This window comes from Pinus tabuliformis, chromosome 5_1 (genome assembly GCF_031772625.1).
Source record: "Pinus tabuliformis cultivar Carrire ecotype Pingquan chromosome 5_1, CPIR1, whole genome shotgun sequence".
Classification (NCBI taxonomy): Eukaryota; Viridiplantae; Streptophyta; class Pinopsida; order Pinales; family Pinaceae; genus Pinus; species Pinus tabuliformis.
Genome location: NC_142305.1, coordinates 804678264 through 804701396, shown reverse-complemented (window position 1 = coordinate 804701396; position 23133 = coordinate 804678264). Strand labels below are relative to the sequence as shown.

The 23133-nt window shown below is 40.4% G+C and overlaps 2 protein-coding genes across 6 annotated transcripts in view; both read left to right on the top strand.

Annotated features, from left to right (window-relative positions):
• Positions 1-14154, top strand: part of LOC149167379 (uncharacterized) — a 332408-nt gene extending 318254 nt beyond the window's left edge. For 4 of the 5 annotated variants that reach the window (XM_089432961.1, XM_089432962.1, XM_089432960.1 and 1 more), the window contains one exon: positions 13777-14154. In XM_089432961.1, coding sequence (XP_089289087.1) covers positions 13777-13997 — 221 coding nt within the window. In that variant the 3' untranslated portion in view covers positions 13998-14154. The remainder of the gene's footprint in view (positions 1-13776) is intronic. The other variant, XM_089432963.1, reaches the window with a different exon arrangement.
• Positions 1857-10185, top strand: LOC149167380 (uncharacterized). Its single transcript, XM_089432584.1, has 3 exons — positions 1857-2019; positions 8504-9816; positions 9940-10185. Exons 1-3 carry the CDS (start codon positions 1857-1859, stop codon positions 10147-10149), a joined length of 1686 nt encoding a protein of 561 aa, XP_089288710.1. The 3' UTR covers positions 10150-10185.
• Positions 14155-23133: the final 8979 nt, after the last annotated feature.

Sequence of the window (23133 nt, the reverse complement as noted above, 5' to 3'; positions counted from 1 at the left end):
CGCAGGATCGATTTGCTGACTAGATGCCAACGAAATTTGCAGCTGATCCCCTGTAGCATGGTAAGAAAACCCAAATCGAGCAGTGTGGGGTTCCGGGACTGTAAGTAGAGAAAGTCCAGACAGACGCAAGTCACCACCGAGAGCTCTGGAGTACTTAATACGATACTGTGAGTGATTGTTCGCTGAGAAGCTGAGAACACTACACCAAGGTTGCTTGACAGAGTGACAATGATCTGAACCTTGTTGTGCCTGCACAATGTGCGTTAGTAGAGAAGTCAACTACGTGGATTGATGCGAGCTTAACAAAGTGTTAGTGCGTAAGTTGCTTATGCTAGTTGCTAATATCAAACTGCTAAGTTTATTGGTTCGAGGGGCTGAATTAGCGTGGTCCGAGTCTTATTGCAAAAAAGGAAAAGTCAAATCAAGAAGATCTTTTCATTGTTCATACCACGTGAGCTGATTTGTGCGCATACCTATGAAACAAACTATGGAAGTTGTATGGACAAAAGGGTTGTAACGGATGGGTAGAGTTGGCAGAAGGGATGTTTTGATATATTGTTGACCTTAGTATTATACGTCTGTTGATGTTATAAGCTCTAACATGGGAAAAATAATGGTTGTAATTGCAAAGAGCTGAATTGAGAGCGCAAAGTTTTGTAGCAGAGGTATCACTCTTGCTTGTAAAATTCTAGATCCTTACTCCTTGCTACTTTGAATGTCAGAGTTTGTTTAGGTGTTGTTGACGTCCTTAAAGGAAATATTTCAAGGGTTTGGGTCCTGCATCTTATAAATCCTTGTAATATGTATGTAATAGTCAAGTTGGAGTTGATATATTTGTGACAAAAATTGGGCTATGTACAATTGAGTCTTTGAGTGCTAGTATCTTGTATGTTGAGTCTTTGTATTGTTATTAATGTACTAAAAGCAAGTTGCTAGTCTCAAGTTTTGAGTAGAGTATTGTCTATAAGGTCAGATTTATGTTGCAGATGTGAGAGGGTCTATTCAGATAGCTGGTCATATCACTGTGATATTATTGTATACTTCTGTTGTGCTGTTAGTCAAAGTCTTGAGCTGCCAAGATTATCCATTATCATTGTATGGTTGTATTGCAAGTTCTAAAACATGGATAATACCTTCATAAACACCCTTAATAAACTAGCAAAAACAATGAACAGATCCCTTTCCAAGGGAATACTTTCTATGCTACAACGAGAACAACCACAAAAAGAACATGAGTTAGGACCCAAAATTTATGCACTTGGGACAGATAGGAGTTAGACTTCCAGTTGCCTCTTGTCTCAGTAGTATCATGATGCTAACTACACCTATACCCCATTATAGTGATAACATTATGAGGAGAGTCTTCAGGTCGATAGTGGAGACCTTTCAAGATTTGGATAACAGTGAGGGCCCTACCTTTGGGAAGAAGCTAGAAATTCTAGACGTAATGGCCTTGGTTAGATCCTATGACCTCATGTTTGAGCTAGAGTGTAACGACTCAAGCCTGCAGATGTTCTAATGCTTCTTCAACATTAGGAACCATCATCCTGACATAGTCATAACACACATGCAATCCATTTTGTTGTCATGTATGGGAGGCCATGATGCCATTTGCAGGGGGTTGCAGTCGATTTGACCTAGTGGAATAGTTGGTTTCACCTGTTGCTTATGAACCAGTCAAAACGTTAATTCAACAGAACATTGAGCTGTTCAGGAGACGGTTGACCTAGGAGGAGTTGCAGTCGATTTGTGGTGACCAACCATGTAGTAGGAATGAGCTAAGGAGGAAGGGTCTTTGCTTCATCTGCAAGGAACCTTGGGGACCTGACCACTCATGCTTGAGTGACACTAAGGAGATGACAAAGGTAGAGCAGGAGGAGATTCCTTCTGACTTTCAGGGTGAGAATTCTTCTTTGGACGAGTCCATGGGTTCATACGAGGATGCCTCTGAGCAGCATGAGCAGTCATGTGGAGTTGTTGATAGCAAGCCAAATATATATTCGGTGTGTATGATGAGCTGTTAGTGGACCGTATGGGAGACATTCAAGATGATGAGTCACCTGTGATGATTCAACATGAGCAACATATGGTGGAGCATGAGGATGATATGCACAATATGCGTGATGAGTCTTTTGGAGAGCCAGTTGGAGGTTCATATTGAGCTCGTGATGGAGGAGGATGAGCAACCACCCTTGGTGTCACGCCCCAATTCTTTTTTCGTTAAATTGGCCGGGTGCGGCACTGCCTAAGTTATTAAGATGTTTCATCGTTAATAAACTTTACGAATTACGCCTTAACAATTCATAACCATCATGAATTCATATTATTAATGTGCGGAAACCATTAACAATATACAATAATAAATCAACTCGACAATTCGACAATATAATAATAATAAACTCTTTTATTATATTTGCAAAGTTACAAAGTCGGAAGGGCGCCCGCCTGTGCAAGAGCCCACGGCGGTCCAGCGAAAACTCCACTGTATACAAGTTTACAACATATAATATATACACCCTTCGTGTCGTCGGGCGGGCGGGCGCGCCCGTGCACGAACCCACTGTCGACACACAACAAGAGACAATAACCAAGAGCGCATCAACTCGGCGTTGGGCGGGTGGGCTCACCGTGCACGACCCTTGCCCATGCCACAACCCGGTCTAATGCGATACAAGTGTGGGTGCCCGTGCGCACCACCGAAAACCACAACTCGACCTCGACTCGTCCTTCGCCCGGCTCGGCGGGCTCATCCACCGAACTGCAGTAATCTGCGCCCTTCTCCAAGTGCGCACTACTCTTGTGCGATGTGAGAGCGATGTGAGATGATGCCAAATGAACCGCAGGTCGCCCTAAGTATATACGCCTCCTAACTGTGCGTAGTCTCCTGGCCGACGCTACATAATACAACGATGAACGCCCCCTTGCCATTGTTTCACACGTCGGCTTGGTTATGTTCATCGCTCAACCTTCCATCGCATATAAACATACTTCGCACGCCCATAACTTGTATTATTCCGCGCGCCTCTATGCGATGGTCATGACCAACACTTAGTCATTTTTGCGAGTTGGAGGAGCGCGCGCCCGGGCACGACCGCAGGGCGTTACATCCTCCCCCACCAGAAGTCATTGTCGTCCCGACAATTCCTGCTCTCCTCTTCAACTTCCTGTCATACTTCGCGATCTTGTCCTTCCATCTCCAAAGTGAATCCTCCGTCTCCCAGCTGTCCTCCTCCGGTGCATCCTTCCATCTGCAAAGAAATTCCCGTCGCATGTGGCAACCAACTCCTGTAGTTCTGAGACTCAAAATCTTCTCCAACTCTAGTCCTGGTCTGTCCACAATCCCGGCTGGTCCTCTCGTCGGTTCAACCCTCTCTGGATGGTCTGAATCAAGTCTACATCTCTTCAACTGACTCACATGAAAAACTGGGTGTTTCATGTTCATATGGCATGGAAGCTCCAGCTCGTAAGCAACTTCCCCCACTCTCTTCTTTACTCGAAATGGTCCCTCATACTTCCGTGTCAGTTTGCTCGTCGTCCCTTTGGCTGGCTGAAACTGCTCCCCGGTAATCCTGAGAAACACCATATCTCCCACACTGAAGTGTGCCTCCCGTCTTCCACAATCAGCATACTTTTTCATCCTCCTTGCAGCATCGTGCAAGCGTAACCGTGCTAACTCCAAGGTCTCCTCCCAAGCCTTCATGAACTTCCTCGCATGAGGACTTCTCAAGAAGCCTCCCATCACTACGGTATGCGGTGCAACCGGCATCTGTCCATTCACCAACTCAAATGGACTATACCCCGTCGCGGAACTCTTTTGAATATTGTAGCTAAACTGAGCAATATCCAAGAGTTCGGGCCAATTCTTCTGATCAGCCGTCACATAATGTCGCAAGTAGTCCTCCAGCAATGCGTTGATCCTCTCGGTCTGCCCATCTGTCTGCGGATGGTAACTCGAACTCATCAACAACTCTGTCCCGACCAACTTGAACAATGTGGTCCAAAATCTCCCTGTAAATCGCGGATCTCTATCCGACACAATACTCAATGGCATCCCCCAATACTTCACTATGTTCTTAAAGAACAACTCCGCAGTCCGCTCGGCTCCACAAGGTATCTTTGTAGGAACAAAGACAGCATACTTGGAAAAACGATCAACCACGACCATAATCCCATTATACCCCTGAACTTGTGGTAACTGAGTGATGAAGTCCATCGAGACACTCATCCATGGCCTCTCTGGAATCGGTAAAGGCTGCAACAGTCCTCCTTGTCTCTGAGTATCCGATTTGTCCTGCTGACAAATGATGCACGTATGTACATACTCCTCCACATCCTCTCTCATCTTCTCCCAAAAGAATCCTCTCTCCAACAATGCCAAAGAACGACGCTGCCCTGGGTGGCCAGCCCACGGAGAATCGTGGCACTCCTTCAAAAGGTGCCTCCTGAGTCCGGATGACTTTGGAACATAGAGTCGGTTTCCAAAGAACAAGAACCCGTCCCGTAGAAAGAACTTTCGTGTCTTCCCCTCCTTTATCTGCTTCACTATATTCTGCGCCAAAGTATCGGTTTCAACACTTCCCTTGATCTTATTCTGCATCTCTTCTGACATCTGAACTCGACTCCTACTCCTTGCTGCCCGGTCTTCTTCCTCCTCCAATGCTGCAAGTTGTCCCTTCCTGCTAAGGGCATCTGCTACTGCATTGTGTCTACCCGGTCTATACTCGATAGTCATGTCGAATTCTACCAAGAAGTCCTACCAACGAGCTTGCTTTGCAGAAAGCTTCGGTTGTGATGCAAAATAACTTGCTGCAACGTTGTCAGTCTTGACAACAAACGGCTTCCCAATCAGGTAATGCCTCCACACATGAAGACAATGGATGATGGCAGTCATCTCCTTCTCATGGACCGGATACCTTCGTTCTTTATCCTGCAACTTCCGACTCTCATACGCCACCAGATGCCCATCCTGCATAAGAACTCCTCCTATGGCAAAATCTGAAGCATCAGTGTGTACCTCAAACGGTCTCTCGAAGTCAGGCAACTTCAGTATCGGTGCTATAACCATCCTCTTCTTCAAGTCATCAAATGCCTCTTGACATTTGCTCGTCCAACTCCACCTCTTGTCTTTCTTCAATAAGTCTGTCAGTGTCGATGTCACCTTGGAGTACCCCTCTACAAACTTCCGTTGGTAGTTGGTCATGCCCAAAAACACCCTCATCTCATGGACATTCTTCGGTTCAACCCAATCCTCAATCGCCTTCACTCTGCTCGGCTCCATCCGTATGTACCCTTGACCAACAATATGCCCAAGGAACGGAATCTCGGTCTGAGCGAACACACACTTAGACTTCTTCAAGAACAACTGATTTGCCCTCAGTGCCTCGAATACCATCGCCAAGTGTTTCTTATGATCCTCCATGTTGTCACTGAACACCACTATATCGTCCAAGTATACTACTACGAACGAATCCAAGTATGGTCGTAGAACATCGTTCATCAAAGTGCAAAACGTAGCAGGAGCATTACACAACCCGAATGGCATAACAAGGAACTCAAAGCTACCATACCTTGTTACTATCGCGGTCTTCTTCTCGTCTCCTTCAGCTATCCGCACCTGATAATACCCATGCCTCAAGTCCAACTTGGAAAACACTCGGGCTTTTGCAAGCTTGTCAAAGCAATCAGCAGCCAATGGCAAAGGATACCTGTTCCTTACCGTCTGCTTGTTCAATGCACGGTAATCACAGCACATCCGTAGCTCATTCGAATCCTTCTTCCGCTGGAACAATACCGGAGCTCCATAAGGGGACCTTGAAGGTCTAATGAAACCTGCCTCAGTTAACTCCTTTAACTGGCGTTTCAATTCCTCCAACTCAGGCCCTGACAATCGATAAGGTGCTTTAGCCGGGGGTTGCTTTCCTGGCTCAAGCTCAATGCTATGGTCCACTGCACGCCTTGGTGGAAGTTTCTTCGGAAGCTCATCAGGCATCAAATCCGCATACTTGGTAAGCACATCAGATATCTCAGCTGGAACAGGCGTCCCCACTCCATCACCTTCAACATCCTTGAACATCACCGCATATGTCTCCATATTTGAATCCTTCATAGCCTTCTCCAAACTCAGTGCCGAAACATGCTGCACCTTGACTTCCCTTCTTTGCCTATGAGTGGGCAAAGTCCAAGTTTGTGACTGTCCAACCAGCACCACCTCATCACAGAAGGGGACAACAATAGCCTTGTTGCCCTTCAAGAAATCCTGTCCGAGTATCATATCAAAGTCGTTCATCTCCATCACCGTGAAGTCCAACTGACCTTTCCAGTCTTTTATCTGCACAGGTACTTCGTGTACCAAACCTGCCACCTTAGCTCTAGAGTTCACTGCCTTGACCTCCATATTCGATGGGGTGATCGTCAGCCCAGCCTCTTTTGCCAACCGTGTCGTCATAAAGTTATGAGTGGCACCCGTGTCCACCAGAGCTTGAATGGTCTTGCCATGAACCATCAAGTCCACGAAACCCAGACTGTTCATCCATGATTTCTCCATAACCTTATCAGCTTCACCTGTCATGAGCAACCCTGCTCTATCAGGCTTCACCATTTCACCTTCACTTCGTTCAGCAGCTTCAACACCCCGTGAACCTGCTCTGATACCAACTGTCACGCCCCCAATTCTTTTTTCGTTAAATTGGCCGGGTGCGGCACCGCCTAAGTTATTAAGATGTTCCATCGTTAATAAACTTTACGAACTACGCCTTAACAATTCATAACCATCATGAATTCATATTATTAATGTGTGGAAACCATTAACAATATACAATAATAAATCAACTCGACAATATAATAATAATAAACTCTTTTATTATATTTGCAAAGTTACAAAGTCGGAAGGGCGCCCGCCCAGTGTTGCACGAAGCGCCCCCCCCGGATCGAAGCTCCGAAGCGCCCCCCGTACAGAAGCGCCTAGGAAGCGCCGTACGAAGCGCGCTTCGGAATTTTGGAAGCGCGATTCGGGAATTTTTTTGCACTTCCTGGAATTTCCGAAGTGCCGGCTCCGAAGCGCGCTTCGTATGGCGCTTCGGGCCGCCGAAGCGTGGCGCTTCGGAGCAGGAAGCGTGCGCTTCACGCACGCTTCCGTACGCTTCGGCGGAAAGGGGCGCGCCCAAGGGAGAAAAACAATTTTTTTTTAATTTTTTTTTAAGTTATGTTCACTCAACTTAAGGGGGTGGGTTAGGGTGAGGTTAGAGTGAGGTTAAGGTGAGGAATGAAAAGAATAAAGCCCCCATTCATTCCTCATTTTCTCACTTTGAGTTTATGAGAGTTGGAGAAGAGAAGAGAGGAGAGGAGAAGAGAAGAGAGGAAAGGAGAGGAGAAGAGAGGAGAGCTTGGAGGAGTGAAGAAGGAGGAGCTAGGAGAAGGAGGAGGAGCTTGGAGCAAGAGCTTGGAGGACTTCATCTACAAGAGCTAAAGAGGTAAGTTCAAACCCCAAACTCCCTTGTTTTTTTGAAATTTTTTTTGTATTTTTCTCCTCCCTCTCCTACTCTTTCCCATTGTTTCTACTTGCTCCTTTATTTACAGGTTGCCGTTGTCCACCACCTATATCCATATTCCAAGATGGTGTTCTTTTGGCTTCTATGTATCATTCCACTCTTGGTTTTAATGATGGCAAGGGTGAGGAATAGAAGGGAAGAAACAGAAGAGGACATTGGTGATGGTCCTAATAGTAGTGACCCAATGTATGATGAGGAGGAAGGGTTTGAAGAGGAAGGGGATGAACTTGAAGGGGACACTGAAACACAAGATGGGAAAGCTACATCAACACCCTTGTGGAACTATGTGACCAAACTTGATGGGGGAAAGGGTGGTGGATCTTACAAATTTGTGTGCCCTCATGGTTGTCATGGAGGAAAACCATATTGTGGTTCATATACCCGTCTGAGGAGGCATCTTTGTGGGGTGCTGGACAGTGATGAAAAAAAGGGTTCTGTGGGGGTACAAATTTGCCCAAACATTTCAACTGAAGAAAGAAGAAAATACATCCAAATAGAGATGGCTGCACAACAAAAAAACAAGAAACAAAAAACTCATTCTGAATCAAGTGCAACCTCTAAATTTGGTAGTTGCTCATCTCCTCATGGTACTTCTGCAAGCTCTGGAGGTAGAAGAACAATAGGGGATTTCCTTAATGTTGCTGGGAGGGATGATGTGGATGGAAATATAGTCCGTTTTCTTTGTGCTTGCGGTGTACCATTCAATGTGCTTCGCTCTCCCTATTGGCATGAAATGGTAAAGGCCATCAATGAAGCCCCAAAAGGATACAAGGCCCCCAACTATGAGAAAGCTAGAACAGTGTTATTAGAAAGAGAAAAAGCTAAGGTTCAAAGAGCTTTGACACGTTTTACAAATGAGTGGGTAGATTCTGGGGTATCCATTGTATCAGATGGGTGGACAAATATTAGAAACCAACATTTGATAAATGTTCTTGGTGTTTCTTCTAGTGGTGCAGTATTTATTGCATGTCATGAGTCCTCCTCCATCACTGCATCTGCACAAAACATTGCAGATCTCCTATTGAAATCAATCAAAGATGTTGGTCCGAATAATGTGGTTCAAGTGATCACAGATAATGCAGCAAATTGTAAGGCAGCAGGAAAAATTATTGAGCGTACTCATCCACACAACTTTTGGTCTGGGTGCCTGGTTGACACATTGAACCTTTTGATGCATGATATTGTGAAACACAAAGAATGTGGGTGGATTGTTGAGGTTTACAGGAGAGGGAAGCAGCTCATTAAATTCATCACAGGGCATACAAGGGTAAACTACTTCTATGGCACTTACTCCAAGTTGCAATTGCTTAAAATTGCAAAGACAAGATTTGCTAGTTATTACCTCACCTTTAGGCGGCTAGTGAAGGTGAGACAAGCTTTAACTAATCTGGTGTGTGCTGAAACATGGGATGAAATTAACACTGACATAGATGGTGCTAATGCAGTCAAGGACACTGTTCTTGACAGTTACTTTTGGGGACAGGTTAAATATGTTTTGCAATTCACCAAACCAATTTATTACATGATCAAGTTTGCAGATTCAGATCGACCAGTAATTGGGGAGGTGTATGAGCAAATGGATAGCATGTTGGGGCAGATTAAAGACATTGTTGAGCCTAGAGATATCACCTTGTACAATTATATTCGTGTAGAGGTGCAAAACCGATGGGAAATGCTAAATATTCCATTGCATGCATTAGCATATGTTTTGACACCTAAATACTATCATCCATCATGGCTTTCAACACCAGCACCTGGGGGGGGAAGCAGGAGAAAACCACACCAAGATCAAGAGGTTCACCAAAAATATATGGCTGCATTGAGTAAATTAATCCCTGATGAGGAGGAGGCTGCATTGGTACGGAGACAGGTGAGCAACTATACGCTCAACACTGGTCCATTTGGGAGCATGCATGCAATTAAAGATCGAGAGATTTTTTCTGCTCTTGAGTGGTGGAACATGCATGGAGGGGGTACTCCACTTCTACAGAGTTTGGCATTGCGGGTGCTATCACAGGTGGTAAACACTTCTTCTGCAGAGAGGTGTTGGAGCTCTTATTCTTTCATCCACAGTGTTAAAAGGAACAAGTTGAGTTTAGACCGGGCAGAGAGCTTGGTTTATGTTCATTACAACTTGCGATTGTTGTCCCATTACTGTGAAGATGCAAAGTCTAATAAAGACTTGTTGATTTGGGACAAGAATCCAGAGGAGCCCAATTTGGAGGATGGAGTGTTGCGACTAGAGCAATTAGAGGATGCTCTTATCCAGGTATGTCCATTGTGGTATGAATTTTCCAATTTTCCCTTATAAAGCATTTCTCTAATTCATGTTTTTTAATTTTTTTGTTAACTAGTGTTTTTTTTTTTGCATGAATTTTTTGAGCGATTCTAGGATGATGATGACCGTGTTGATATGCCACCACCCCCACCCCCACCCCCATCTGGTCCCTTGGTTCCTAGGTTCCATGGTTCAACACCAACAGCATGGGGTTCTTCTTCATCAGTTTCAGTGCCACGACTTCCACAGGCACCATCTTCTTCATTGCCACCACGTGGAGGCCCGCCACCACGTTCTATTCGTGGTGGAAGGAGGAGAGATTAGTAGATATATTCACAATCTACTACTTTTTGTCATAGATTACTCATTAGACTTGTAGACTTGTGAATTTGAATTTTGAACCTTTTTGGCTTGGCGGTGACCAAGTGACATATTTTGTAAACATTATTATTTGAATTTTGGACATGACAAATGTTGACAGTTGCTCACTTGCTAGATAAATCATAATATGCTCTATGTTTTATGTTTTATAATATGCTTAAATGTTTTATGTTTTATAATATGCTTAAAAATTTGATGTATGTTTGTAATAGCTAGAATATAGATGATTGTTGTACATACTAGTAACTACAATGGAATCATGGATGCCATATCTATCTTGATTTATGCAAAAATATGCATGTTTTCATGTCTTCTACAATTAATTTGGTATTTGGGATGTTTGTTTTGAGTATAAATGCAAAAAAATATAAAAAATATATATATATATAGCAGACGCTTCCGCGGACGCTTCGCTTCCTAGATTTTTGGAAAATGACGCTTCGGCGTCCCCGCTTCCAAAAAACGCTTCCGCTTCGCTCCCGCTTCGTGCAACATTGCGCCCGCCCGTGCAAGAGCGCACGGCGGTCCAGCCAAAACTCCACCGTATACAAGTTTACAACATATAATATATACACCCTTCGTGTCGTCGGGCGGGCGGGCGCGCCCGTGCACGAACCCACTGCCGACACACAACAAGAGACAATAACCAAGAGCGCATCAACTCGGCGTTGGGCGGGCAAGCTCACCGTGCACGACCCTTGCCCATGCCACAACCCGGTCTAATCCGATATGAGTGTGGGCGCCCGTGCGCACCACCGAAAACCACAACTCGACCTCGACTCGTCCTTCGCCCGGCTCGGCGGGCTCATCCACCGAACTGCAGTAATCTGCGCCCTTCTCCAAGTGCGCGCTACTCTTGTGCGATGTGAGAGCGATGTGAGATGATGCCAAATGAACCGCAAGTCGCCCTAAGTATATACGCCTCCTAACTGTGCGTAGTCTCCTGGCCGATGCTACATAATACAACGATGAACGCCCCCTTGCCATTGTTTCACACGTCGACTTGGTTATGTTCATCGCTCAACCTTCCATCGCATATAAACATACTTCGCATGCCCATAACTTGTATTATTCCGCGCGCCTCTATGCGATGGACATGACCAACACTTAGTCATTTTTGCGAGTTGGAGGAGCGCGTGCCTAGGCACGATCGCAGGGCGTTACACTGGGGTCAGCCATTAATGAGGAGCAGACAGATGTACAAACAGTTAGCAGGGTGGCGGTATTTGCAGACACTTGTCCTCAGGAGGCGTTGGGCCTTGACAGGATAGTTTTGCAGGAGGATGGTGGACTGGAGGAGTGTGGAGTTTCCGGTCAGATGAGGGAGGATATTTTGGAGATAGTGGTGCATCCATCTTTGGGTCTACCCATTGATGAGGTATAGGTAGATGCAGTGGAAGCTAGAAAAGTTGTAGTATTTCCAGGCAATAGCCCTCTCCAAGAGTACATAGACAGGGCGTGCAACACGAGTTGCCTACTTATAGGGAGAGAGGCAGGGATTCCTAGGCATATCTGGTTGATTGGTTGGGCAGAGCTACATGAGTTGAGCATGGTGCAACATAGTGGACTCATGCCATATACAGATGCACATGCATCTGATCCTTCCCACAAGATGGATTGGCAGGAGATCATGAGTTGGTATCCTATTGGTGGCACGATATTCTCAGTCGGGAGCATAATGCAGCAGGGACCCTTAGACATGAGGAGTACTACATGCTCCAGTTGGCAGTGGGAGGTAGGCCAACAACTTTCCAGCATTTTAGGCCTGCATCTACATAGTGGGACTGACCTTGGCTTATGCCAAGGGTTGGACTGGAGAGAGGTAATGAGTTGGTACATGATTGATGGAGCAACATTCATAGCCGAAGCTATCACACAACATGAGCCATAGAGCATTGATGCTTGTTCTTGGTGGCATTGGGATCTAGGAGGATTTATTGATGACAGTTTCAATCAGAGATTGGTCTGGGATCCGGCGATTAAGGGGTCCATTCATGGTGGGTGGACATAGAGGCATAGCATCACCCAGTGGTTTGTATGGGATCCGGGGATTGGGTCTCAGTTGCATTGGGTCACCAGACTGGTCCACGGGTTTGGATTTCTTAAGGGCAAGCAATCTTGGAGCGGGAGGATTTGTGATGTTCCTTTTTCTAGTGTTCCTTATGGCATGGTTAGGATGGACTTTCAAGGTTGGAGGCAGACATGTCACAGGTGCAGGTTTACTTCATCAATGGGCCCAAGGGCTTTTGGAGATGTTTTATGGAGTTTGGAGGAGTTCACTTACCATATTCCTCATCAGAATTGATTCCGCACAATGTGCTTCTCATCCCATTTCATTTTGATAATTCCCGTAAAATGAGGTTATTATTGTGCCTAACTCAATTAGTTATGCTTAAGGTGGAATTCCGAGAGGAATACTTGATAGAACACCTTAGTGTAATAGCTCGTTGGAACCAAAATGAGAAGATATACAAGATGGGATGGTTCGTGGGGATTTTCAGTGGCTTGAGGAGGCATGATGGGAAATTTACCATTTTCCCACATTAAAAGGATATTTTAATTGAATTAAAAAGAGGGAAATGTGCTGAATGATTAAAATAATAATAAAATAGGAGCCTCTAGAGGGGTCCATTAGATCTATAAAAGAGGAGGGGGCCATTAGAGGACATCTTGGATTTGATCTTCTTCTTATATGAGAGGTTTGAGACCCTGCTTCTCTACTTCATTTGTAGCCTCAGGATGGAAACCCTCGGGTGATTTAGTGAGATTGGGCAAGTACCCATCTTCCCTCAACGAATTCATCCAAAATTTACAAGAGCGCTTAGCAGTGACATTTCAGTTCAGTTTTGAGGGCAGTGCAACATTGGAGCAGAGTCTTGAGGCGAGTTTTCCATCTCAGCGATTTTGTGTATCAGCATGTAAACCTCAGTTTCCTAATACAGTGAAATCTGACATTATTTTTACTTTGCATGCACTCTATTTGTTATATTTTACATGGAAATCTTCTGTTTAATGAATGGAAATTTTATCTGATACAGTGAAATCTGAGATTATTTTTACTTTGCATGCACTCTATTTGTTATATTTTACATGGAAATCTTCTGTTTAATGAATGGAAATTTTATCTGAAGTAATTGTTGAGTTAAATTCCGAGAAATCTCTAAGTTTTTGCAATTGGAATATTACATATCATCATAACTGAGCAATAATATATAGGGTTGTTGGCTGACTGACCGTACAAGATAGGAGAAAAGTTCTCCTATTGGGTTACCTTTTGGTTGGTAACAATACATGTAAAATGATAACGTTATTCTGAAACGTAATCATTGAGACTAAAAAATCTAAACTTTCAGAAACATGATTGGTTTTGTCGTATGTGACAGTGATGCAATTTTGTGGCTGAGCAGAAATTTTAATTACAATATTCATATGTAGTTAATATGTGCTCTATTTTAATCACCGCAATCAAATATTTTGATTTTATTTTTCCTTCTCGTGGTGCCAGTCCAGACATGTTTCAAGTATTAAACTGTGTATGTGTTTCTTTCTTTTGGTTTTGTTGGGTTTTAGGTACGCAAGGGCTTATTGCATTGCCAAACAATTCAAAACTCCTAGGAAAGACGAACTCAATTCTGCTCTCAGTTGTGAAAGGGGCCTGTGGGTGCTCTTCCAAGGTCATAGAATTGGGTGGTGACGACAAAGACAAACCAATATGGTTAAAAAATTGGGAGGAAAATAATATCGTGAAGTTTCTTCAAGAAGCAAGCTTGTTTCAGAATTTACCTCCATAATGTAATACAATTTCATGTATGAAAGTCATTTATCTTCACTGTATTCTTGTATGAGTTGTTTATTCTACAAGAATGATAGAAGTTAAGGTTTATATTCTAGATCAAAAAGCATGTAAAGGTTATCATTAATAAAAGGTCACCTGGTAATTGAATGGAATATGGGTTCCTTATTTTTATGAGTTGTTTGTTTTACAAGAATGATAGAAATTTAAGCTTTATACACAGGATCACAAAGTATGGAAATTTTATCATTAATAGAAAGTTACCTGGTTGTGGGTTCCCTTAAATGGCATTTTTTGAATTTAAAGAAACAAAAACACCATACACACACACATATATATATATATGATTGGGAAGGAAGATGCAAAGTTTCTTCAAGAAGCAAGCTTGCCTCGAGATATATCTCCATAATATAATGCAGTTTCAGCCATGAAAGACCTACAAATCTCACGGTATTCTTATATATGAGTTGTTTGTTTTACAAGAATACTATAAATTTCCATGGGAGTGTAGTCTAGAAGCAAGCAGGAAGGTATTTGGCCTTGGTTTAATGTGGAGACCCAGGTCCAAAATCCTCAAGTGGGTGCAGATGAGGCTCTGTGCAAGTCTTGGGTGACTTTGATGGCATAAATACTCCTCTCAGAGTGATGGCATAAATACTCCTCTCAGAGAACAATAGTTTAGCCAAAGAAATTCTATAAGATATATTTCTCATTTTTTTTAATATAGAAATTCAGGGTTTGTACACTGGACCACAAAGCATTCAATAATTATCATAGATAAAAGATTCCCTGCTAATTGAATGATGCGTGTTCCCTTGAATGACACTTTCCAATTTAAAGAAATAGGAATGCTCTATTTGAATGATGCGTGTTCCCTTGAACGACACTTTCCAATTTAAAGAAATAGGAATGCTCTATGTTGATTTTTAGATGGATGATTAGAAAGGAAATTACATATAAAACGTGGAGAGATCTATTGACAATAACTCTCAAAATTCATTTTTCTTTTTCTATAAATAAATGTTATTTTATTGGTTCTTATCATAGGTAGGTGACAGTAGTTCTTGCTTTAGGTGACATTAGTTCATGCCCTAATGGATTTATTTAGCTTGTTTTTCATCAAACAAAAATTATGTCTTTAAGAAAAATAATATTATTCTTCAATATTTTGTTTGTTGTTTATTTTTTTTTATTTAAGAAAAATAAAACATGAAATTTGTTCAATTTGGCTGGAGAACTAATTTTATTGGAGCAGAGGTGGTGATAAATAAGAAAACACAATAATCTGCCACGGATACAACATTTAGTGCTATAGTAAACTTGGGTCTTCTCAAGTCGTTCTATTATATGTAACTAGCAGAATATGGTGCATTAACAGACGTGGTACAATTAACTTCCAATGCATCCTCCCAAAAAATCAATTTCAATGTACCTATTGACATACTCATTTGATGCAGTTGCAAATTTCTTGCAAGATGTCACTGAATTAGTTTCTGGGTACCAATAAAAGTTCCTATGCTATATTAATTTGACTTTTGTATCAAATAGATGACGGACGTTATAGAAAGACCAAGAACAGTGACAATGGTGTAGGAGCAAGAAAGGGACATTGGCACATTCATTGCCATCTCAATGAATGTGTGTGCAAATCTTTTCAATTTTTTCATGTTAGAGGCAATAACCGATTTGATATGATAAAATAGAATGTTAACCCATTCTCTCTACAGGAAAAATATGGTTTAAGCAAAATTGAAGTTTTCAAGGCATGCTTTAATAGATATATCTTCATCTATATGTTCAAATTATTTTGGGTGAAAAAAGAATTTTAGGTGAAAAAAGAATTGCACGGGATTGTAAATATTCTTGCTATTCAAATATGAATGCACTAGAATTGTATCAACATGTATCTATGTATCTTTTCTCATTGGAATCCTTGTAACTAAGTTCAAACAAGGTTACCACTAATCTTATATTGTTTTGTTTTGTTGTTGGATGACTTCATTGCTATGATTTAATCCATTATATTAAAATAAACTATGACCATACTAAAATATAATGATAAGAAATAAACAACAATTTAAAATATCTTAAATATAATAATTCCACAACCTAGGGTAATATGTATTAGCCTTAATAAATAATCACAACATATAATTAAAATAAACATGATTATAATTAATAAAATACAAAGTAAAAACAATTACAACAAAACATAAATAAGAAGATATTATTAATACAACTATGACCCTAACAAAATAATAATTCAATAATTAAAATAACAAACATAACAAGAATAATTAAATCGTAATCAAAACAAATAGAATAAGGGAATATGCATTAGCTTTAATAAATAACTAAAATAAATATAATTAAAACAATTAGAATAGGGCAATATGTACTAACCTTAATAAATAATTACAACAAATAATTAAAATAAATATAACTAAAATAATAATTTTAACCCTTAATATCCTAAATAAAATTAAAATAACAAAACATAATAGAATAATCCAATTAAAAAAAAATAGAGTCATTTGATAAATCCTAATATCTGTCGGCAATGCATCTCATACATCTATATATTAAATTGAAAAATAACATCAGTCTTTCAATAATCTTTCATATCTTGAAGATGAACCACCATTGCTGGTTCGAAACATCGATCAACAAGAAACCTAATGCGATGTATCCGGAAGGTAATCTACACAATGATGATATCATTGTCTATTTTCATCCAAATATGAATCATAGAAATCCATATGATGGTCCATTTGCTTTGGAATTCTATTTTTGACTCGTCAACGTGATTATGTTTAACAAAAATTTGAAAATGGTGATTCAATTAAAAACGTTTTAGTATTCTGCAAGTAGAGAGATTTTATGTTATACCTCACTTGGGCACACTCTTCCAATATGCAATGTGGAACTTCTTTAGTGTAATGCAAGTAGAGAGGTTCTATGTTATACCTCACTTTGGCATACTCTTCCAATATGCAATATGGAACTTCTTTGTTGTTTAATTTTGTGCCATGGCCTACTATGGGATTGATTCCCCCCAAGTACAAACAAAGATGACATATTATCACTACTACATTTGAGATATAAAAATTGGTATTTATTACGATGTTAATTTCAATATAAATACTTTTGTTTCTTTTAATGCCATAATCCAAATTCTAGTCGGATTGTATCCATATATAACTTATGTGTGGTCTACTTCTCATGTAAATGTTGAAAGACAACATTTCCATATAGATGGGAAAAACATAATTCTGTAATTATGGAAAAGATAATATTTAAAAAGAAAATATAGCGTTTAAATTCAAAAGGAAAAAATGAAATATTAAAATCCAAGTAATGCACCTCACTAACCTAGTTAACCTTTTAGTTTGTAAGATTAACCTAATCTAACTTACCAAACCTAACATATAAACCTATATAGTTTAATCCAGCCTACCTAAATAAGCCACCCATTTATAATGAAACCAACATATATAAAATATAGTAAATGCTCTCAAAACGCTCATGAGTCTTTGAACATTAGGGCTTGTTGGTTTGTTCATTTAAGGTGCATTAAGATTTAAAGAGTATTATGGTTTTTTTGGTTTGTTTATTTGAGGCACATTAGGTTTCTTATTGGTTTGTTCCATTGACCCTCAATTTTCTTTGTGGATGATGGTTCATAACATTTAGAGAAACCTATATCAAAAAATATTTTATTATCCATGAGATTTTATTCTCCTCGACCAAGATCTAGGATAAATTAATTTTCTTATCAAGGGTGTGACGAGGAAAGGGTCGATTGACCTTTCCTCTAGATTAGTATTATTGTCAATATACTACTATGCTTAAGGAAAGATTGAATAACCCTTCCCCAAGCTCCCCCTCAATGAGAAATCTATGTTGGAAGAAGGTTTAGTCGACCCTTCCCTTAACATAGTAATCCAATTGAGGGTGAGCCCAAGGAAGGGTTGACTAAACCTTCTTCCAACATAGATTTCTCATTGAGGGGGAGCTTGGGGAACGGTTGATCAATATTTCCTTGAGCATAGTATTATATTGACAATATACCAATCTAGAGGAAGGGTCAATTAACCCTTTCCTGGTCACACCCTTGATAAGAAAATTAATTTATCAACTATATAAATTAATTTTCTTATTAAGGGCGTGACCAAGAAAGGGTTGATTGACTATGAAAATTAATTTATATAGTTGATAAATTAATTTTCTTATCAAGGGTGTGACCAGGAAAGGGTCGATTGACCCTTCCTCTAGATTAGTTTTATTGTCAATATAAGGTTAGGATATGGTTGGTCAACCCTTCCTCCAAAACCATATTTCTGTTGAGGGTAATCTTGGGGAATGATCGGTCAAACCTTCCTTCATATCAGTGTTCTCATCAAAAAGGGGTCTAGGGGAAGGGTTGGTCACCATTTCTTTAACATAGTAATCTTGTTGAGGGTGAGCCCAAGGAAGGGTTGACTAAACCTTCTTCCAACATAGATTTCTCATTGAGGGGCAGCTTGGGGAAGGGTTGATCAATATTTCCTTAAGCATAGTATTATTGTTGAGGGGAGCTTAGGCAAGGTTCAAAAGAACCCTTCCTTGAGCATAGTATTCTTTGACCCTTCCTCATGAATAGTATTGCAATTGAGTATCATACTCAATGGTTGATTGGCACTTTCTCTAGCATAGTATCCTTGTTGAGGGGGAGCATATGGAAGGGTTAGTTGACCTTTCCTCAAGCATAATATTCATGTGAAGTGGGATCCCCAAAAAGGGTTAGCTAATCCCTCAAGCATAACATTCCTGTTGAGTGGTATTTAGGGGAAGGATTGAAAAACCCTTCCTCTAAAATAAGGGCGAGGGAAAGAGGGGGCACCACACAAGGTAGGGTTGATTGATCTTTGCTCTTGTATAATATTCCTATTGACAACAATAGACAAAAAGGGTTAGCTAACTCCCTTTAGCACAATATTGTTGTTGAGGGTTAGCATGGGGGAAGGGTTTGGTGTCCCTTCCTGCAATATATAATTCTTGTTTAGGGTGAACCCAAGGAAGGGTTGGTCAAGCCTTCAATGAGCAAAATATTCTTGTTGAAGAGGAGCATTAAAAAGTGTTGACTAACCATTTCTCAAGCATAATAATATCATTAAGGGTGGTCCTAGGTGTGAACCTTCCTCTCATATAAAATTCTTGTTTAGGGGGAGTACAAGGAAGGGTTGGTCGACCCTTCCTCCAACAAAGTATTTTTGTTGAGGAAGATCCTTAGAAAGAGTTGTTTGGCCCTTTTTCAAGCATAATATTCTCATTGTGTGGGGTCCTAGGCAAGGGTTATTTGATCCTTTCTTTAATGCAATGTTCTTATGGTGTGGAAGACCATGGAAGGGTCAACCAACCCTTCATTGAGCATAGTTTTCTTCTTAAGGAGAGCTCATGGAAAGGATAGCTGACTCTTCCTTAACAATAATATTTTCTCAAGTGGGAACCCTAGGAAGGTTCGGTTGACCCTCCCTTAAGCACAATATTCTCATTAAGTTGGATCCCAAGGAAAGGTCGGTTGAGCCATTCTCTAGATTAATATTCTCTTTAAGGGGTGGTTGTCCCTTCCTCAAGAATAGTATTCTTGTCAAGTGGGATCATAAGGAAGTTTCAATGGACCTATCATCTAGATTAATATTCTTTTTGAGGGGTTAAAAATAGCTTGATTAGCTATCCCTCAAGCATAATATTCTCATCAAGTGAGATATTGGGACTTAGGTTGACTAATTGTTGCTTTAGCTTAATATTATCATTGATGGAGATCATAGGGAAAGTTCAGTTGACCCTTGCTCTAGCTTAGTATTCTTATTTGAGCAGTCCAAGGAAGGGTTTATTAATCCTTCCTCTATAGTAGTGTTTTGTTTGAGAGGGATCCTAAGGAATGGTTGAATGCCATCTCCTACAGATTAATAGTTATATCCTCTGGATCCTTCCTCTAGATCAATATTTTCATAAAGAAAGGTCCATGAGAATAGTTGATTGATGCTTTCTCTAGATTAATATTGTTGATTTTTCAGTACAATTGATACAAGCAATTTATTTCTGAATTATTGTAATTACTTGTGAATATATATTATAGTTCTTTTATCTTCATCAAACAATCACACTTAGAAATTCAACTAATAACCATGAAAATAAAGTAGATATCACAATGTGTGTGAGGGCGAGATCCTTGAGTGATAAGTGTGTATATAAAATGAAAAAGTTCAAGTGTATTTTATAACCAAGATACCCAAGAGACATGTCTCTTAAATTAAATCACGTCTCTTTGTAAATTAAATTCTAGTAAGTTTGCACATCACATTTACATTTTTACTCATATTTGTTAAAGTGTTGAAAATCACATAAACAATGGTGGGAAGTATCTCATGGTAAGTATATTTATTTACATCTTGTTTCTATTTCGTCTTTTATGCAAATATTTACTTAAATTATGGTGGGTAATAACTGATAGTAAATATGTTATTTACATGAGTATGAGTTATCTTCAAGGATTTTAATTCTAGGTAGTTTTTTTTGTCTCCTTTCTTTTAATTTCCTTTCTTCTAATTTAAAATTTAACTTTCTTTCATGTTTTTACGTAGTATTATAAATACATCAAGGATTATGAAGAATGGCCATAGCTACATTCTTCATGACCCCCTCAAATAGGGAGGTATTCATAATGACTATCTAGATGTTTTCTTTATACATGACCTTTCCAAAAAAAGGTAAATCTCATCGATAACATCTTTATCGAGGTCAATATCCTTGACCTACATCAACAACATCATCAATATGTACCACAACCCAGGTTAACTCTCATAACTGATGATATTTACTCAATTAGTCACCATGATTCGGTGGGCACCTCACCTCATGGTACTCTGACTAGTTGAGGTTGCCATCCCCCATGGTCAAACCCTAGGGAAATCCATGCCCCAAATCCAAAGTCCTCTCTCTAGGCCATGACGCTGAAGAGGCACCCACTCCACAAGTGTCTGGGCCTTAGAGTCCATTCCTTTCAAGAATGTTCGTCCCTCATGCTATCTCACCAATAGTCTGGGTCATGCTCCCGTTGTCACCGACAATCCAAACCATACTACTGCTGTCCACCCATCAATAGTCTAGGCCAAGCTCCTACTGTTACCAATAGTCTGAGCCATGCCCCTATTGATGTCACATCAATGCTCCCTCTCACTGATAGAAGAGTTCTCTAATAGTCCAAGCCCGTCTCTGAAGTATACAAACTTAGACCGAGATAGAGGCTTTGTGAGAATGTCAGTTGTCTACATCAGTGGAGATATACTAGAGCCTCACCGCTCCCTTCTATACCATATCATGGATGTAGTGGTACTTGATATCAATATGCTTTATCTTATCATGAAACAATGGATTGTCTATCAACTTTAGACAAATTTGATTATCACACAACAACATAGTCAGTTCCAACATTTGGTCGAACAATCTAGAGAGTAGCTTTTAAAGCCATACTCCCTCGCAACATGCCAAACAAGCTACCATATACTCTGCATTTTCAGTGTTGAGGGGGACAGAAGTCTACTTCCTGCTCATCTGGGATATCATAACAAAACCCAAACTGAAACATACACCAAACGTACTCTTCTTGTCATCCACACTCCCTACCCAACCAAAGTTTGTATATCCCGACAATTGTATCTCACCATTTTAAGCATATCTCAAACAATAGTCAACAATACCATGTAAATATCTCAATATATGATTTGCTGCAATCCAATGCTCATGTCTCGGTTCCATCTAGAACTGGCTCAAGGTGTTTACCACAAAGAAAATATCTAGCTTGGTATTTACCAAATACATCAATGATCCAATCAACTTCTAGTACATGGATGGATCCACTAGGTCAGACTTAGAATCTCTTAACTTTCTCAAGTTCGTCACCATAGGAGTTTCCATAGATTTGCATTCCATTATGCCAAACTTCTAAAGGATCTTGATGACATATTTTCCTCATCCAAGAGGGATTTCACTAGGGCTCTGCGAGACTTCCAGCCCCAAATAGTAATGCATGAAGCCAAGATCCTTCATGTAAAATTCAAAGGCAAACTCCCTTTTAAACTGAGCAATAAGATGCTCTACACCAGTCAAGAAAAAATCATCAACATATGGTAGCAGTATCATCGACTCACCTTTTACAACCTTGACATAAAGATTTGGATCAATAACACTTTTAGAGAAACCAACTCTTGTCAGATATCCATCAATTCTAGAATACCAAGCTCTCAAAGCTTGTTTGAGTCCATACAAGGCCTTCTTTAATCTAGAAACTGGTGCAAATACTTCATCATAGTATTCTCCCTCTTTCTAGGAGAATCCTCTAGTCACGTATCTTGTTTTTTATTTGTCAATTCTCCCATCTGCTACATGCTTGATCTTGTAAATCCACTTTGAGGTTACCATAAACTTTCCTTCAGGTCTTTGAACAATTTCCCAAACATCGTTCTTCATAATAGATTAGTATTCTTCCATCATTTCATCCTTCCACACTTGTGAAGTAGTTGCTTCCTCAAATTTGGAAGGTTCATAGTAAATCATATTAGTAATTAAAGCTACATAACTAGAAAATCTCTTAGGTCTCTTAGATTCCCTAAAGGTGCATTGTGGAACCACATGTCCTTTTGCATCTTGCAAAGTAGATTTTAGCCAGCCGGTCTTTTTTATTTTCGGGAACAACCATAGGATGACTGGAGGATGAGGGAGGACCTCTAAGCTCTTCTTCAGGAGCCATATTCTTATTCTCTTCATCTTCAGTGTCTGAGTGCTCTTCTCTATATTTCCAACAAGTTACATCTTCATCAAAAGTAAACCCTTTGCTTACTTCCACATGTCGTTGCCCTAGAACATAGATCCTATAGGCTTTTGATGATTCACTATGAATGCTTCTTTGGGAGTCCTATCATTGAAAATCCTACGGGGACTTCTATTCACGATGTAGATGACTATCTTGTGAGCTTTTCCCACCAAGAACATTGGTACATCTTGATGACGTATCATCGCCTTCATGGACTCTTCAATAGATATGTTCTTTGTTTCAGCTACTCCATTTTGTTCAGGATTATAGGAAATTATCA

Coding starts and splice junctions, on each gene's coding strand:
- LOC149167380 (XM_089432584.1), top strand. CDS start 1,857: ATGACAAAGGTAGAGCAGGAGGAGATTCCTTCTGACTTTCAGGGTGAG. Junction 2,020..8,503: donor TTCGGTGTGTATGATGAGCT/GTTAGTGGACCG, acceptor CTAGTGGTGCAG/TATTTATTGCATGTCATGAG. Junction 9,817..9,939: donor TAGAGGATGCTCTTATCCAG/GTATGTCCATTG, acceptor GAGCGATTCTAG/GATGATGATGACCGTGTTGA.